Source organism: Anas platyrhynchos, chromosome 4 (genome assembly GCF_047663525.1).
Source record: "Anas platyrhynchos isolate ZD024472 breed Pekin duck chromosome 4, IASCAAS_PekinDuck_T2T, whole genome shotgun sequence".
In the NCBI taxonomy this organism is placed as follows: Eukaryota; Metazoa; Chordata; class Aves; order Anseriformes; family Anatidae; genus Anas; species Anas platyrhynchos.
Genome location: NC_092590.1, coordinates 21,377,100 through 21,395,475, shown reverse-complemented (window position 1 = coordinate 21,395,475; position 18,376 = coordinate 21,377,100). Strand labels below are relative to the sequence as shown.

Sequence of the window (18,376 nt, the reverse complement as noted above, 5' to 3'; positions counted from 1 at the left end):
AAAAAAAAGTTATATTTTAAAACAACTCAGCTGAGTTTAACAGATGCATATTTGTTAGTATTCAAGTTAATGAAGTTATCAGTTATACAGCTATTGTTACTGCAAATAGTTTACCAGAATTTTTAAGCATAGAGGCAAGCTTTTTCAACCTGCAATAAGCCCTCAGAAATTGCTTCCCTTTGTCATAACTAAAATATAATAGCAGCTTTTACATATACCAAAAATGTCCACTGAAATTCATTTTTGTTGTAGAGTCTACCTGTGTATTTTCCACTCATAATTGTGACTGACCAAGAACATGATCAACACTATCCACATGCACAATTTAAAGTAGTATGTGTTGTTACATATCATGCAAACTACAAGTTCTCTTGCCTCGTTTATAAAGAAGGTGCTGCAACACCTAGTTTTGAACATCTGCTAAACAGTCTGAGCTGTAGGATCAAAGCTAAGAGGAGGAAAAAAAAAAAAAAAAAAAAAGTAAGAGGACATCGTTGAAGCTAAGCAGTGAATGCATTACCTGGCACTTCAATGCATGCATTTCTGTTAGACTGCTGCAGAATTCTCCTAGCATGTGCTGTAGGAAAGTGGGGATAGACAGTGATAAACACAAAAATGCGCACCAGAAATAAAGACAGGGTCTATACAAAACAGCAGGAGGAAAACTGCTTAATCATCCAAATCACGTCAAAGCTGCTTATTGTGAAAACTTAACTGGTAAGAGTTTATTTTATATATACACACTAATAAACAGCTCTCAGTGTGGACACAGCTACATTGACAAAGCTGCACATCGTGCTACAACAACTAACATATCTGCGTCTTTCAAACAAAACAAGGTACTGGCAGAACCTAAGGAGACACAAAAAAAGAATATTTTTATGATATAGACGCAAGAAAAGCAGTGCAGATGGCAAAAATGTAAGGGATTATGCAATGTTATAAGATTTAATTTGAATGATATTTGATAGAGCTCCTTTAAGCATGGACAGAAAGAAAACATGCATGCAGTACAGGATGTAATTAAAATGCTAAACAAAGTTGCATCTGTTGTGCAATTATTACTTTCCATAGAAATACCATGAAATTAGTGAGGTTTTTGTTTGACTAGGTTTTTGTTTCACATTAAAATAAATTAGAAACAAGCTGTAATCAAGTACCTAATCTACAGAGAACACCCAACAGTAGTCAATACCCATCTGTTACAAGCTTTTGTTTACAGAATCTTTAGAAATTAAAAAGCCAAATCCACATGCTAAAGTGTATTATTGTCTTGTGATAATACATTGATTTTAAGTAATATACTAGCAACTAAGGAGACCGTTTATACAAAGTTCACATGACCATAACTATTAAAACTCAGAAAACAATACCTGAAGACATTTCTGTAGATCTACTGTATTTAATTATTTTCTCTAATTGTTCCCGATTCCTTTTGCTGAACACCTTTGCATGAACAACCTCTTCAGAGTGTTTGCTTTTATTGCTTTTGCAGGGTTCACACGCACTAGAAGCGCTTGCACTTTCATAACCTTGTGGGAGGGAATGGAAAGGGAATTTAAAAAAAGCTTACAATATTTTATCACTGTTATAAATAGGTTCAAGGACAACCTCAAAGATGCAAAACACCAATGTTGTTTCAGGTTTTCCTCTGTTCACTGAAGTGAAACAGCAGCACTAAATCCTCAATGACTGCAGTAGTACTATGCGTGATACTGTCCCTCTCAGTAACTACATTCAGCTAATTCTGCATTTCACTGAAGTACCTCTTTCATCAAGTCGTTCAATTTGAACATGAAGACCTAATGAAGAGGAAGATTCTCCAGGCCATTTATTCCATATTTAATAAATCTGTATCCACTGTGCATTCAAATCATGGTTCCCAATAATTTATGCTTTTCATTTACTGAAATGCTCAAAAAGCATGTGAAATAAATGCTTAGTCCAGTAACATTTATTTCAAGAATGTATTACAGAAAACATTTATGGAGAATAAATTCTCTGTAATGTAGAGTTCACATACACCATGGCAAACAGAACATGAATCAAGATTATTTTACAACCTACCAGTATTTTTGATTCTGCCTTTTAGCTGAGAACTCTTTCTCTTATTCTTCGATTTGGGTGTTTTATCTTTTGATGCCAAGCTTGCTTGCGCTGATGCTTTTCTGGATTTAAATGTCTTTGTCACAGTAGTTGGGTCTACTGGATCAGGCATGCTACTAAAACTTTCCAAAGACTCCTCCTCAAAGTCTCTTCTCCTGCTCATATCAGACTGATTTTTATGACCAGAAGCAACATTTTGTACTGAAACTGGAAAACCCGCTTTCAGGTGAGATGGATCATCTTTTTTCATTTCTTGGCTATCATTAAGCCAAGTCGATCTTTTTTCCACTTCCTCTTCAGGTTGTCTGTGACTCCTTCCATCAAAAAGAAACAAATAGTACAACATATTACAACATAATCTCTCAGATATTCTCAGCAGGTATTACCAAGCAAATACATAACTTGAATTATGGAGGAAGCTGTCTGCCCTAACTACACTAGTCATCAACTGAACACTACTTAAAAAAAAGTAGCAAGAACCCTACCAAACTGAAAACCAACATCTGAAGAAATTCACATTTCTCACTGATTTCAACCTGAATATAGTTATGCACTTTATGTTGTATGCAAGTAGTATTATAGGACAAAATAGTCTTAAAACAACATTCACTACTGTGGCATAAAAAAAAGCCACTGAATTGACTCATCTCCCCTTGTCATTTCAACTGCTCATGTTCAAGACAGAGAAGTCTTCCTCCACTTATTTTTGCATCCAAAAGCTATTCCAATGCTGAAGTAAAGCTTAAAACATTCATGAAGTGATACATTAACTAATATACAGGGGAAAAAAAAAACTTTAAAAAATGCACAAAACCCCCTTGAAACTGCAAAATTAAAGCTCATCTTGTAAATCACTTGTTTTCATTACATTCCCTGAAAGAATGATGAATGCCCTCAAGTCCTGTGAGGCTGGGATGGGGAGTGATGAGACCACTTAAAGGAAAGTGGCACTGTTGCAATCAATACCTTGTTTTTTCTGCTCCGTTAGAGGGACTACTTTCAAAAGGTTTGGGGAACGCCATATACTCAGTTTTCCCGGAAGCATTATGATCTACAGGATGTTGCTGCTGCTCACTGCTGTGTGGGGAACCATTGTGTGCACAATCTCCAAATCCAGAAGGAAACACTGGAATGTAGTTAATACCTACGAAGTAAACGAGAATGTTAGAAGGTACTACATCATTTGTCTGTACAAATCTGAGACATTTTACAGCACCATAAAATTTTGGAACAAAACAATTGGTCAGTGAGCACCGGCACAATTTGTCCAGAGAAGCTGTGGATGCCCCATCCCTGGAGGTGCTCAAGGCCAGGCTGGACGGGGCTTTGGGCATCCTGGTCTGGTGGGAGGTGTCCCTGCCCATGGCAGGGGGTTGGGACTGGGTGGGCTTTAAGGTCCCTTCCAACCCAAATCATTCTATGAAAAATTTGGCAGAAAAGTAAACAAAAACTTCTCTCATCCTGAAAAAGCTGCATAAATGAGGACTTATCTTAAGTGCAGGTTCCAAACATCACTAAATGCCACACATGCCGTTACAATCCTATCAGTGTACAGATAAAGGTATTTTAAGAATACTCACACCTACAAGCAGCGGTAAAAATTACAAGTTCCAAAAGCAACCCACACCAGAGTTCTGAGAATGAAGACTATCAGTTCTTCAGTGACCAAACTGACATGAAAATTCCAACAGTACAAGTACTCACAGGGTCAAAGATAACATAACACTTATTTTAACTTCAGAATCTTCAAAGCAGTAGCAAATTGAACATAACTACTCTTCTGTGCAGACTCTGTATTATTTAAAATATGCTAAAACAGAAAATAGACCTGAGACTCTGAAAGCTACCAACTGTATTTATGCTCATTTTCCGAGAAAGCTAAAACACATTATTGTTTAAGACAACTTAGGAATATTTTTTTTATTTTTTACAAAAGAACACAGTAAAATACCTATTTTCCAATTTCAAATTCAGTGGTAGAAGATTTGGTGATGAAATTTGGTACACTGTATCCAAGTCAACACTCTACACATCTGATGCAAACAACAGTAACATATTATTTACAAGTATTTCAAACCATAACAAGTACTTAAATACCAAGAAGTGAGAAACTTCTGCTCATTCAAGTACCGTTTAAGAACTTAAAGCCACAAAGTTCCAGCAAGTTCACATTAAGGTTTCAATTAAATGAGGCAACAAATTTTTAAAATTCACTTTTTCACACTTGTGGTAATACTCACCTGGAACAAAGGGGGAAAAATTGGTAAATCCTGGTATGTTAAACAGGTTCACAGGCTGTGGAGGAAAGCTGAACGGACAGCAAACAGGTGATGGAGGTGGTGGTGCACTACTGCCTCTCTCCTTTCTTGAAGGCTTCTCTTGACACTGTTGTTGTTCTTGCTGGCGCATGAGATCGTTTAACATTTGTTTCAACCTTGAAAACAAGAAAAAATAGGCACTTGGTGAAAAAACATCTCAAAGCTTAAACAGCACAAGAGAATAATTTGATCGAAATAAATCAATAGGATACTTGCATTATGGAATGACAACACCATACTAAAAATGCAACCATGCTTACAGAGCTCAACTATAATAATATGATGAGTTCTTGAACCGAAATTCCTTGACCCAACAGTAACTCTAGCATTAGACATAAGAACCAAGATTGCCTTTGATGGTCAGTCTAAAAGAAAACTGAATTATACTGAGTAATCTCAGATTCTTCTTATTTCAGCTGCCCCATATAGCCATCACAAGTTAAGATGCGTAAACTATATTTTCAGTATGCACGTGAAGTGCTTCTCCATTTAGCTAGCCAAAAAATAACTTACTTAATCCTGAGTGACAGGCATAATTTAAAATCAACCGCTCTGTACTAGTGGTCATGTCCACAGCAGTTAAACATCCTTGCAAGAATGACAAGAAATTTACTCAACAAATAAATAAGTAGGAAAATTAAATAAACAATGCAAGATGCAAAAATACTTGAAGCAATTGTCATTAAAATATTACACAAAAGAAACGGTAAATACATGTCACTTATCAAATACAAAACAAGGATGAAGATCTTGACATTTCCTGCCATGAAGTGACATAACTTGATAGTTATGTTTAAAAACATGATCATTTTTCAAAAGGTAAAAGTAGCATGTCCAAGTCAAGTATAATTTAGTAAAAATTCTGACTGACAACCCCAAGCAAAGCAAGTTTTCCCCACCATCTTTCTATAGCCATTAGAATTCATAATCCTGCTGGGTAGTCTAGCAAAAACTGTAGCCATAAAAGCAACATTCAAGGAAGCAATTTTATATCAAAAAGCCCAATAAAGCTATTGCAATAGCTTTTCGGTAAAGATGTCAATATTTGCATCTCTTCACTGATGATTATTCAAAAAGAACCATCTCAAAGCTACTAGAACACTCAAAAAAGTACGTAATTTCAACAGGTTGCATTGATTCAGATGCTCAATAGTCTCTTATTTAACCATTATCTCTAATCTCTTATTCTCTATTACTGAAGTATTTCAAATTACAAAGTATTACAAATTACTGAAGTATTTCAAAATACAGACAAACCTCTGAACATTATTCTGCTGCCAAGTCAGCTGAGTATAACACTGGTTTAACTGATGCATGATAAGATGTACTTGTGAAGATGCAACATTATTGGGCATCATACTGTAAGGGCCTGTAAGCAAAGTCTGTAGAAGACAGGAGAGTGCCTGTGGAAATAAAATACATGACAGGGACAGAGTTACCAAAGCCAGAAGCTATTGCTGGAAAGAATTCCTAAAAAAAAATAGAGTCAGAATGGTGAATTAACTCTTCACGCCTACCTGCTGGTCCTGCATCAAGGTCTGACAAATGCTAACACTAAATTCAAGTTGTTTCTTCAACTGATTGATCTGTTCTTGCCATTGTTCTTTTTCTTCCACATAGGAAACTTCAGACATCCACCGAAGGTTCTCCTGACGTCGCATACTGATGTTTTGCTGCTGCCTGGTTTTAGACAATGGACGGTAATTCCCATCTGCTGAAAGAGGACGGACATTTTTCCACCTAAGGGAGGGATGGGGCAGAAAGGAGGAATGAGTACAGAAGCTGACATTTCAGATCTTTCCCTTTAATGACACTTCTGCTATTTGAATTATGTTGCAGTTGTAAAAACAAACAAACAAACAGAAAGTAACAGCCACCACTGTCAAAAACAAACAGAACTGCTGAGAATGTTTCTGGATCTTTTTTTTTTTTTTTAGTATTGTCCAGTATTGATTTACCATAGATTCTCAGATGAAAATAGAAGCTGTGCCTCTGACATCTTACTGTATTATGTTGATTGCTTCTAAACAGGCCTTATACATTAGTATTCATTGCAATTATTTTGTTATCAAAAAGAGGAAAGCAATTGAAAGTGCACGTTATTTTTTATGTGGCATTTTCATTACAGCTCACACAGATTATTAATGAAATCAATCAGGTAAGCAAGAGTTAAAAACATTCATGTTAATTAAAAAACAGCTAAGAAATAGTTTTCAGTGCTGCAAAAGCCAGAAAACAAAAGCAAAAGTTTAAGAACTGTTTTTTAATTTTGAGAATATCTTATTTTGAAAAGACTGAACAATATCACAGCAAAAATTTTGATACAGATTATCTTCCACTATGGTGCTTAAAATAACACGGCAATGTAGGGAAATACAATGCAACACAGCCGGAGAACTGAACGGCAGACAACACTTAATAGTGTGGAAACAGAAGACAATCTAGGTTAGTCATTGTCTTATCCTCTGTAACTACAGAGGATAAGACAAAAGTACCACTGCAAACAACTCACCAGCAAGTAAGAAGAAATTCCACTTGGTTGCAACTAGGGTGCCTTTTTGATGCAATGCTTCTTCCACCCCTCCCAAATACGCTCAGACAAGCACCAGACCAGCAAACAATGCCACTCACCTATCCTTGTTTTCTTTAAGAAAATACATGTTTTCTGGTATGTGGTTATTGGGATAAACAGAGAAACTGTCATTCGAACTTGACGCATCTTCTTCCTCCTCCTCTGCCTGATCAAGTCCATCAGAGAGATAATCTTCATCTCCATCCTCTTCATCTAGTGCACACTGGGTAGAGCCTCCCCAGGTAGCCATTGTCCTACTAAATATTGGGAAAAAGAGGGCTGTTTGTGAGAGGAGTATTTCCTCAATTTATGAGGAAATAAATAAATATTTAATAATATTAAAATGATCTCTTGCCAATTACAAGTCTATCAATTAATCAAACTGGAAAAAAAATCATTTAAAATCATTTAAACATTATCTCACTAGCACAGATGAAGCTGGTATTCTTCCAATAGTGTTGAGTAAAATAACTGGAAAATTACTACCACTGCAAGTGGTGTAAAGATGAGGAAACTGAGCATTTGGCACGCATTCCTCTCTCCTCTCTTCTGGTGAGCAACGGAGATTGAATATGCTGGGAAAACCCACAAACAGGGCAAGCTGCCAACTAACAGTCACTTTAGAAATCAAGAAAATAATTTACTGCTCTATTATATCATGCTCTGACAATGCTCAGACAAAAATCAGAAATGCCTCAAGACCGAAACCTCGCTAAACAGAAGCGCCCACTAACTGTTGCAAAGAGTGATTCATGTTCTTACTTTTCTGTCCTGCTTTGCTGTGGAGTATGCTGAGCTTCTGATCCCTCACTTTTAACAGAGGCAGCAACAGTAGATATTGTTTCTGCCAGCTCTCTCTTCCTCTGATGTTCAGCCATTAAAGCTTCAAGTTGCTTTCTTCTCCGTCGCAACTCTTCTCTCAAAATCTCATGTCTTCTCATCTCAGACCATAACTGTTTCCAATAAAAAGGAAGGCATTCAAGTGTAAACAAAACAAAGTAACTCAGATTTTTTTTTTTTTTTTTTTTAACAACATGAAACAAGTTATCCTATAATGCTCATCTGGAAGACAAATTCTGAAGTCCTCTTTTTGAGGAAGCAACGTGCGGCTTTTTTAATGATAACAGAACACGTGTTTCTCATTCAGCCTCATCTAAGCTGTTAAAGTGAAATTTATGAGAAATGCTGATGATGTCAGAGAATGTCACTTAAAAAAAAGGTATTTTTCAGATAATTGTTTCTGATGTCTAGTCCCACTGGAAACAATATTCTTCATATCTTCCTCCACATCTACACGTACTACCATAATTTTCGGATCAAAAGACAGGATAATACCCAGATCTGTAATTAAGATGAATTTTGGGGGAAGAGAGGAAAAAGTATGCAAAACATACAGTAAATTTCAAATAGTGCTATAATTTCCTTCACAGATGACTTGCCTGTCATACGCCCTATCAAATGCTCAAAGCATGAATTTAAAATTCATTGAACTTCCCCATTAACATTCAACAACTGCTACCTTTGGGCAAAGATCTTTTGCTAGTTCAGGTCATTATTTACTTCTTTCCACACTTTATTAAACTAGCTACTACTCTACTCTCCAAACAAAGCACTCAAAAATGTGTCCAAGCTACCTAGAACTTTTTTCCTTTTTAAGCATCCCCTCTTTTTTAAATCTAAAAATATCAAGTATGAAATACCTCATTGCCAACTGGTACAGATTCATCGAAGTCAAGTAAAGGCTTGCCAGCCATGCTGCACTCATTCATGGCTGGAGTTGAGGCTGCTGGTGAAGTTTGCCTATTTGCTGGGCAGTTACCCAGGCCAGCTGACAACTGAAAGAGAAAGCAAAAGACTAACTTTCTAAAAACTTATCCACTGTTAACACCCAAAACACTTCAGGCTTCTTGAAATAGCATAATTAGTATTCAGTGAGAACCTTGATTTGAAAGCCCCTTAAATACTTATTTAAGAGAAAGCAACAAAAAATCTTTTTATGTAATATAGCATTATATAATGCTGTAGATGCACAGTATTGACCATTTACTGCTCACTTCATAGAAAAACATCTTCAAAGAACAGTACTGTTCGATTCATTTGGAGTACAACTGCAAGTACAAGATTTTGATCACGTTTATGAGACACAAAATTGTTTCACAATACCAGAACCTGCAATGACAGAATTGAAAACGCAGAGACTAGCTAGGCACAGCAGATAGACAAATTTCAGTCTAACAATAAAATAGAAGGTTCTCCACTTTTGAAGACCAACAGCAGCAAAACAGGAGCTTGATACAGCAATCACTGAGCAAGAGCCTACAAAGGAACTAGATAACTAGAGCTCTTCTTTAGTTTTAGAAATCCAACTTCTTATAATATGTAATATGACTGGTACCAACTGTAGAGTTTTTTAATCCAATTATTATATTTGGAAAAAAGACAGTTTGAGAAGTACATTTCACTGCTGAACAGCTTAAGGAAACAAAGAAATTCTACCTACTTGAAGGTCAGGACAAGCCTTCTGTAGCACTTGAATTTTTTCTTGAATTTCTATCAGCTTTCTTCTTTCTTCTTGTAACTGCTTAAGTTCCTGTTGCTGCTGCTGAAGTTTAGCTTCATAGAATTTCTCCCTGTATAATTAAGTTACCCACATTTTATTTGACAAGACATAACTTAAAGCATGATTCTACTGTCATCAGGCAAAGACATACCTTGCTTTTTCATTCAGTCCTACATCTTTTTGCATCTTATTGGTACTAGCTCGGACGTTATTTGGTTGTTGCTTTGTCTCTTCCATCTCACCCAAAAACAAGTCACCCATATTAGATGCATTTGCAGCTGGTGCTTGAGGTTCTGGATCGTCATCCTGAAAGGGTGTTAGAAAGGTAGTCAGGCTATTTTCAAATTGATACACAAAAAAACAAGTTCAGTTTGTCAAACTAAATTATTTTATTCTAAACTAAATAGTCTATACAGTTTTACCTTTAGTTCAAATGATAAACAGAGAGGTTACCTTCATGTCATCCTGACTTAAAGATACCTTAAATCATGGTTCTCTATTCCACTTTTTTTTTTTTTTGCGAATTTTTGTATTCATAGCTCTCAAGTGAATCTGAAAATACAGAGCTATAGCCACTGCTTCTTTTTTTTTTTCCCAGCATGACACAGCCACACAAACCTACAGTACTATTACTGATTGCAAAGATGCAAACCTCATAAATATGAGGGAAAGATTGAAGACTTGCTATTTTTTTAAACGCTGCTGTATTATCTCTAATTCTGATTTATACCACTATGTAGCTAACATCTCTGTAGGGATCATAAAAAAACAAGCCTAATGCAGATGCTGAGAATTTTCTGACAGCAGTATAATCTTGAAATAGCTATATACTATCTACACTGTTGCTATTATAAAACATTCTCACTCAGATTGATTTTAGACTTCTCACATAAAACTTTCCCTGTCTCTCATACAAATCTGTGCAGACATAAAATTAGATGGTGCTTAGATGTAAGGTTTCCATAGAGACATTAGATTTGCGAAAAGCTCTTTTTAATATAAATCATGAAAATTAGTGAGACATTTAAATTAAAACAGTTAATTCACAGCTGGCCCTTGAGAGTCTTAAAAAAAATATCCCCCCAATCCCACTCAAACATGTTGCAACACTTCAAATACATTTGAAGATTTTAATCAAAAAAAATCATTTTTCCCAAATGAAACAACACTACAAAACCTAGGATTCCAGAACTAAAATTGATGAATATTCATTAGAAGCTTAAAAATGTACATCAATACTCTTTATATACATATATATATATATACACACACACACACAAGAAGCCTTTTGTTTTGTTTTGTTTTTAATAATCCAGTGCTAAAGTTAACTATTAAGGCCATTCTTGTCTTAGTTTAGTGCCCCTCAGAAAAATTACAGATTTGAAATTGAGAAGCATCAACCTCAGACAAATCAGTGTCTCCTTTCCCCAGCCTAATAACGCGTATTATAAATAGCAAGCTAAGCAAGAGTTTCTCCCTTCTTCAAACTCATATGTTACGTGAAATAATGAATAAAAGTTATATTTTCGTACAGGGATTTATATTTAAAAAGTACCTGCACCATAGCAGCAAGGTTTTGTAACTGCCTGAGTTTCTGCTTTGCAGCTATGAGCCTATTAATCTTCTGCTCAAACTCAGCATCTGCAGCATCACCCAGGCTGCTTCTGTGACTAGGTATGGAATCTTCACTAGCTCTATCTTCTTCCACTTCATCATCTTCACCTTGTGGTAGGTCAGTCTCTTTGTCATCCTCCCTATTATGGCAGTCTGGAGGTGTGGACAGGGGAGGAAACAAAACAGTACTAATGACATATTACTGAACTGCTGACTTAACATTTTGCTCAAACATAGTTCTCCCACAAAACATCACGTGGATATCAAAACTAAACTGAAATTATTAAAAAAAATAGAACATACCTAGAGCAGAAGACATTTTTAGAGTCCTTATATTAGCAGCAGATCGGTTATTTATTTCACAGTCTGTATTAAGATGCCTTCCATCTCTGTTATTAGTTCCACACTGCACGTTTGAGTTGCTATTTATTTCACTCCAGCTAGTGATTCCCTGAGGATTTCTAGGGTAAAATGCATTACTTATGTTAGCTTTTTAAGAACTGGCATTGATGGAATTTTACTTCAGCCATTTTATTAACTGGCTTTTATAAAAATGTGCCTATTTTCCCGATCCTTTGTAATAAAAAACCAAGTCAATCCCTCCTAAAATTCCCTTCTAAAATTAGTCCTGCTGTTCAGAATTTCTCCAACAGATTGTTTTAAAAACAATCAGAAGCAACTACAAATCATCTCCCTGCTGCATTTACAACATCAGCTTACAAGAGGATTTCAGTGTGTACATCTTCACCAAAAGCTTTACATGATTCATAGCCAAATTAGTATTTATTTCTGCACAGTGAAGATCCTCAGTGCACACTCAAATGCATCTATACCCTGAAGGTTGTTTCTATTCTATTTTTCTAGATCCAGGCCCGTTAATCTTCTAATGGAATTTCATACACATTTGAGTGCTTAAATCTAGAGTGATTACAGATTTTTTAATTCCTTATAATGATTTTCTAAATGTACGAATTAACCTACATTTGCTGTAGTACAAGATTAGTAATAATCTATACAAGAAAGCTACTTCAAATTAAAATTTTGGAAAAATTAATGTAAATATTAATGTAAATAAGTTAACGTAACCACAGAATTAATTGCTTCTAGTTGATTAAAATCTTGTATTGCTTCAGGATAACTGTGACAAGTTGCCTACAAAGCTTTAGAACAACAAAAATTATGATAACCTAATATTTGTAACAGGCTGTGGATCCCCATGTTCAGAATCACTTTCTGACTCTTCTGTTTCTTCCTCTTCCTTAGTGTTTTCATTCACAGCATCTGTCATCATATCAGATGTTTGTTCATAGTAGTGAACTAACTCACGCAATTCATTCAGCCTCTTACGAACCTCATTTAGCTTCCTGAGGAGAAAAAAAATGTTTGTTATATTAACTAAACCAATGAAAAATACAGAGACATATTTATAGTTCTTAAAATTTACTGTAATTTTCCTAGCTGTAAGCAATTTCTGCTTAAAGTTGAGCACTCATTTTACTATCCATGACCATCTAAGTAGTCCATGATACTAAATCGGGTACATTAAAACATGAAGTTTCTTAACACAGAACTTACTATAAACAACCTAGAACTTAACACTCAAAATCACTGAAGCATATTATGGAAAAAATATTAAAGAACTTTTACTGAAGCTTTTCTGTTGGATTTAAGTTGTCGTCCTCTTCACTCTCATTCTGAGAAGCCAGGGTATCAGGAGGATAGGGAGCAGATGCCAGACTATTTGATTCACCATTGACAACAGTTACCACTCCTATAGGAGCAGAAGCAGCTGAAGTTGTACTTCTTTGGTCAATACTCCTCTGAGGAGAACCTGAAGCAGGAAAAACTACAGAAAAGACATATATATCATAACAACCTGCAAAAAGGAACTCGCCTATCTGAATTACTTTAAAATGTAACTACAGAAAATATTATCAACATACAAAGCAGCAATTAACACCTCTCTCAAAAGAACAAGACCTTCTGTCTTAAGTTTCATGAAAGGCAACGCCATCAGACAGTAACAGGCAGCTTCTGTAAACAATACTTAAGTCAGCTCTCTTTAGCTATATCAAACTTCAAAGCAGCAGCTTTCGCGCTGTCAGTCTGCCCTAGGACTACTTTTAAGGGCTAATTTGTGGATGAATTGCTTTTCTTGAAACTTAATGTTTCAATGTTTCAACATAATAAAAAACTTCTAGCTTTTTTTTTTTTTAAACTCTTAAGCTCTTGTATCCATATGCTTTAGAACATGGCTTTAAGATCTGATGTTTGCTTTGTCCAGCTACTTAAAATCACATCCAAATACATTCATTTAAACGCATGTAGGAAGAAAGGGTTACAGTAATGTAACTATCAAACCCCTCTGCCCTTCTATAGGAGCATGCTCATTTCTTAATGTTCAGACTACACAATATCATCCCTCAGTAATTTCTAGCTATATAACAAAGCTTCACCAGGGTAAATGTGAAGGTAGAAGTAGAATGTTGTAACAAATAGTAGGCCCACATGAAGGCTTTAAGGATAGGAAAGTCATCTAAGAAACAAAACAGAAAAATCTAATCCATTCAGACAGATGAGCTTCTCTGGTATGACCTGTAATCCAAGTCCCTATTGATTAGTGGATTAGACGTTCCTTGAACAGCAGAAAAAAAATCAAACCTGATCTTGCCATAGAGCTCTTAACTCTGTATTCAGAAGTACAGAGTACATAAATTCTGTACTGTGATACAGTACAGAAAGTTCATGTGGTATGCTCCAGGAGTTAGAAGTATCACTGACAAGCCTTGAAGAAAAAAATCCAGTCATCACAACGTCACTAGTCAACTGTAATAATGCTACAATAAGTGCTACTAGCAAAAACACTCATTTGTGCTTGTCTAGCTCTCCATCAAGCCTGAAACTTTTACTGCATTAAAAACCAGTTACATAACATTGCTCCATCACAGCTTGATCACCTACTACATTGACAATTCATTATCCAGTCACAAATTGAAAGACCACCTTACAAACATATTTAATAAACTGTAGTTTTGAAGAGATATAATTCTGCTTATGTTTACTTACAAGAGGAGTTATTCAGATGTTGGTCACGAAGTGTGTGAAGTTCTCCTAACAGTTTATCCATTTTTTGCTTTTTACCCTGCAACATCCGCATCTTGTTAAAAAGCTGTGCCTTCTCATCTGACAGGTGTTCTGACACCGAGGAGTTTCGGCTTTGTGAAATCTCTCTGGTAAGTGAAAGACTTTCTGCTTGCCTTCTATTGTCTGGCACAGACTGTGTCTAAAAAGAGTAACTTTGTTTTATTCAAAGTACCATGCAAAAAAGCAAAATATATTGTTAGAAACTAAAAGCCGTCTTACAGGCTTGCTAGGCTCAACAACAGAACAAAGAACATTATAATAAAGTGAAAATGATACTGAAAACAGTCTCATGATATCCCAATTATGTATTAAATTTATTTATCGTTATACAGCAATATTGAAATTATTTCTTTGGACTTTCATGAAGAACTGTGAGACAGAAAGGATAGATCAGTCTTAGATAACCCTTAGGAACACAACGATGCTGAGTTTTCAGATTTGGAAGAGCCCTAATTATTCCACCAGTAGATGAATACAAATATGTAAGGCAAACATTTTAATTAATGTTCAAAATAGTAAGAAAAACAGACAACAGTAGAACTTAAAGCGCAATGCAAGAACTGACCTGAGAATCGTGCAGCTGGTTATGAAAGCGTTGAATTAAGTCATTTAATTCTTCATTCAGTTCTGATGTGAGACTTACTCCTGAAACACTACCTGTAGTCTCTGTTACAACTGGGCATGCAGATAAAGGAGGAAAAACGTTAGTGCTTGCTTACAGCAAAGAAATAAAAAGGTCATTTGATGAAAATGCCTGGTTTAACAAGCATTACAATATTCTACCTTTTAAAACAGCAGCATTTACTTTTAATGCTGTGGCCTTCCCAACAACTTTAACTTTGAAAGATTATTTCCCTTGCAAGCCAACTTACAGCTCCTTCATGAAAAGGATATAGAAAAAAAGACTATAAATTAGAACTCTGTTTTGCAAAAAAAGGTCAGCAAAACAAATATAACCAAATTTTTTCGGGTTGATGGAAACATTTTGTTTATAAAAAACAATTACTAATATTAAATTACTTCTTTTACCCAGTAGAGATAAATTAAAGCATATTGCATTTAATTTACTTCCTTAAAATATTAAGCAGCACACCAAGCTTTCATCTTGATTTAAATCGTAACTTTTACAGTTGCAAAGTCTCAAGGTTTCATCCTTGAAAAACCTTTACAGAAAAAAAAGCACAAATTGTTTCCTCCTTGAAAGCTCCAACTGTAACAGTACTAAGATATGGAACTGACAGTTCAGAGGCTCAAACAACTCCTTTCTCTCCAGATATAAATCAATACTTCATTAGACAACCAAGCATAAATATTTATTTTTCCCCATAGATCATGACTTTATTATCTGCTCTGGTCACAATAAAGTTCTGCTATTCTCAAATACAAAAACATTTAGCAAGTTATTTTGCCCTACACTGAATTTGAACCAATTTTCTGCCCTACAATTCTGGTATATTTTACAGCTTTAAGTAAGTCAACACAAATAGCAGTAAGAAACTTAGTAAGGGTGACATCACTGGAAATACTACATAAATAAAAATAACAACAAAGTCCTAATTTATCATAAGCAATCCTATTTTCTACCCACTTTGTGAACAGAGCTTTGTTTATTCTGAGGAAAGTGGAGAGAGAAGATTCCACCACAGATCTACTGCAGTACAGCACATAGGAGAAAAACAGTTACTGGGAGACATTTTAGAAAGAAGCAAGAAAATCCCTTTAAAGCAGCTTGCTACTTTTGCTCCTGTAGTAGCTTTAAACAAGCTCTCTACCAGCTTCTCTGCTTCTCTTCCTATAGTAAAATCTAATTTTCCTAGCTAGTTCTACCTGCTGTCCCATAGCGTATCTAATCAAGAACAGGAAAAGAGAACACAAAGAGGAGCTCATCAGAACACGGAAACTTGGACTTGTCATAAGATACAGATATCAATGCTTGTATTCCCTACAAATTAAGTTATACTGAATACAAAAGCCAACTGTAATAAGAACTGCTGTTCCACGTAGCCCTCTAATGAAGCCTAATGACAGCTTTTATGGGGAAGAGGTAACAAGAAGAACAAAGAACAAGATATATTTATATATCTTGTATAATAAATAACATATAATCTAATAAATAAATAATATAATAAATAACATATAATCTTATAAATAACAAGAAGAACAGTAACGCGGTCTGAACATGAAGTTACTCAGTACAAAAACATCATTCCCTAGGATTGCACACAACTGTAATCTACCTCATCTGCAAGGAAAACAAAAAACACGATTTGTGGAGACGTAGACAAAGGGTATCATATGCAAAAAAAATTATTTTCTTATTATAAGCTAAAAGGACTAACCCGCAACAAAGAACAACATAAGATAACTCACACATCAATGGCGCTTAAAACAACTATGACCTTTCAGAATTGAGCATTTGAGAAAACGTAACTCTGCTGGCAACCTTTAAGTACATAACAGAGAAGTCTCTGTTCTAAAGATAGCTTTTAAAAAGTTGGGCGTGTATGAAAACTGATTAGAAGAATGTTTTTCAACTGAAGGTTGTAACATAATGGCGGTACACTATTGTGAGAGCCACCTCAAAATACACAGGGCAATGAATTTTAGAGTTCTAGTTCCGTATTTGCTTATGTACTGCTTTAGCAACGTCCTCCTTTTACTGCATAAACCCTTTGTCTATCAATGGCTATTAAACTGTCAAGCAACCACCCGTTAAAAAAAAAGCAAAACAAAAACAGAAACAAGAAAAATAAAATAAAATAAAAACCTCAGACTGCCTATGGCCAAGATATATGGAGTGATAGAAGAGGCAGACTCCTAATCTGAGCTGGTAGACCAGTTCTTAGGGTAAAACAACACACATTTAGAATTTTACAAGTAAGCCACAGAAATCAACTGCATGTTTTTTAATTGACACATTATTTTACAGTATTAGTCATTTTTTTTCATAAATAGAGACTTTGCAGTAAGATTTTAAAGATTATAAAAAATGTATTCCACAATTGCAGCTTTAATGATTTAATCAGCACGCTACCATAGCTATGACAGATACTGTCATTCCACATACCAGAATCATCCATGACAGCAATCGCTTGCTCTGCTTTATGCTGCAAAGCAAGAAGAGCTGCCTGTCTTCCTTGAAGTGCCTTCAATTGTTCCTGCTGTTGTAGCATCCTTTTCAATAAATCATGCTGCTTCTTCAAGTTTTCCAGCTCCTCCTTAGCTTCCTGTTGAGGATCTCTGGCCTGAAAGATACAGAAGAGCACTGCCATAACCACTACGATTTACTTGGAAAGTACCACTGCTTTCAAAAGCAGGACTTAAATAGAATCAAACAGCCTGGTGCAAGTGAAATGGGCTACCTGAAAGGTGAAACATTTTCAGTCTAAGAATTTTAGACTGAACAGGAAGAAAACTGTACCACCAAGATATGCCTACCACTCCTGGGGTAAAGTTTTCTTTAGAAATCCCGTCAGCCACCTAGCACGTCCCAAAGACTAAGCCAAGCATCCCTCCATCCTTCAAATCATAAATTCACAGCAGAGTACATACATTTATAAGACTGCTAAAGCTAAGCAACATAAGGCGTGGTATCATGGAGTTACAAGATCTAGATTGATTTACTAACCTAAAATCTCTACATTTTCAGCAGAAAATTTTGCGTAGTTATTCTTCTCTAACCTATTTCCCTGCCTATGGCAGGGGGGTTGGAGTTAGATAACCTTTAAGGTCCCTTCCAACCCAAGCCATTCTGTGATTCTATAGTGTGCATTTAGTTTTGCATGCTACATTTTTGCAACAGCAACTCAACTACCCCACCCAGACTTTGGCAAACCAATTTCAAGACAAGACATGCACAAACCCCTCTCTATTTTCAACCATATAGAAATAAACTGAAGGAATGAAAGCATGTTGTACAGTTAAAATACATTAGGAAAAAAATTACTTTCCTCTTACTATCCTAATTAATAATTGGAAATTTGCCTCTTTTTTTTCAGGAATTATCAGCAAATTACGTATTTCAGGAGACTTCCCACAGGTAAAGATCCTGCTCCTGTTTAA

At 35.5% G+C, this 18,376-nt stretch overlaps 1 protein-coding gene across 13 annotated transcripts in view; it reads right to left on the bottom strand.

Moving 5' to 3' along the window:
* Positions 1-18,376, bottom strand: part of PCM1 (pericentriolar material 1) — a 42,366-nt gene that overhangs the window by 14,328 nt on the left and 9,662 nt on the right. For 7 of the 13 annotated variants that reach the window (XM_072037156.1, XM_072037155.1, XM_072037154.1 and 4 more), the window contains 19 exons: positions 17,382-17,559; positions 14,880-14,989; positions 14,237-14,453; positions 12,818-13,016; positions 12,358-12,534; positions 11,474-11,631; positions 11,112-11,323; positions 9,708-9,862; positions 9,497-9,626; positions 8,697-8,831; positions 7,759-7,949; positions 7,056-7,253; positions 5,942-6,164; positions 5,682-5,827; positions 4,347-4,540; positions 3,073-3,250; positions 2,068-2,420; positions 1,374-1,532; positions 521-577 (listed from right to left, as the gene is read on the bottom strand). In XM_072037156.1, coding sequence (XP_071893257.1) covers positions 521-577; positions 1,374-1,532; positions 2,068-2,420; positions 3,073-3,250; positions 4,347-4,540; positions 5,682-5,827; positions 5,942-6,164; positions 7,056-7,253; positions 7,759-7,949; positions 8,697-8,831; positions 9,497-9,626; positions 9,708-9,862; positions 11,112-11,323; positions 11,474-11,631; positions 12,358-12,534; positions 12,818-13,016; positions 14,237-14,453; positions 14,880-14,989; positions 17,382-17,559 — 3,370 coding nt within the window. The remainder of the gene's footprint in view (positions 1-520; positions 578-1,373; positions 1,533-2,067; positions 2,421-3,072; positions 3,251-4,346; positions 4,541-5,681; positions 5,828-5,941; positions 6,165-7,055; positions 7,254-7,758; positions 7,950-8,696; positions 8,832-9,496; positions 9,627-9,707; positions 9,863-11,111; positions 11,324-11,473; positions 11,632-12,357; positions 12,535-12,817; positions 13,017-14,236; positions 14,454-14,879; positions 14,990-17,381; positions 17,560-18,376) is intronic. The other 6 variants (XM_072037157.1, XM_072037160.1, XM_072037162.1 and 3 more) reach the window with 1 other exon arrangement.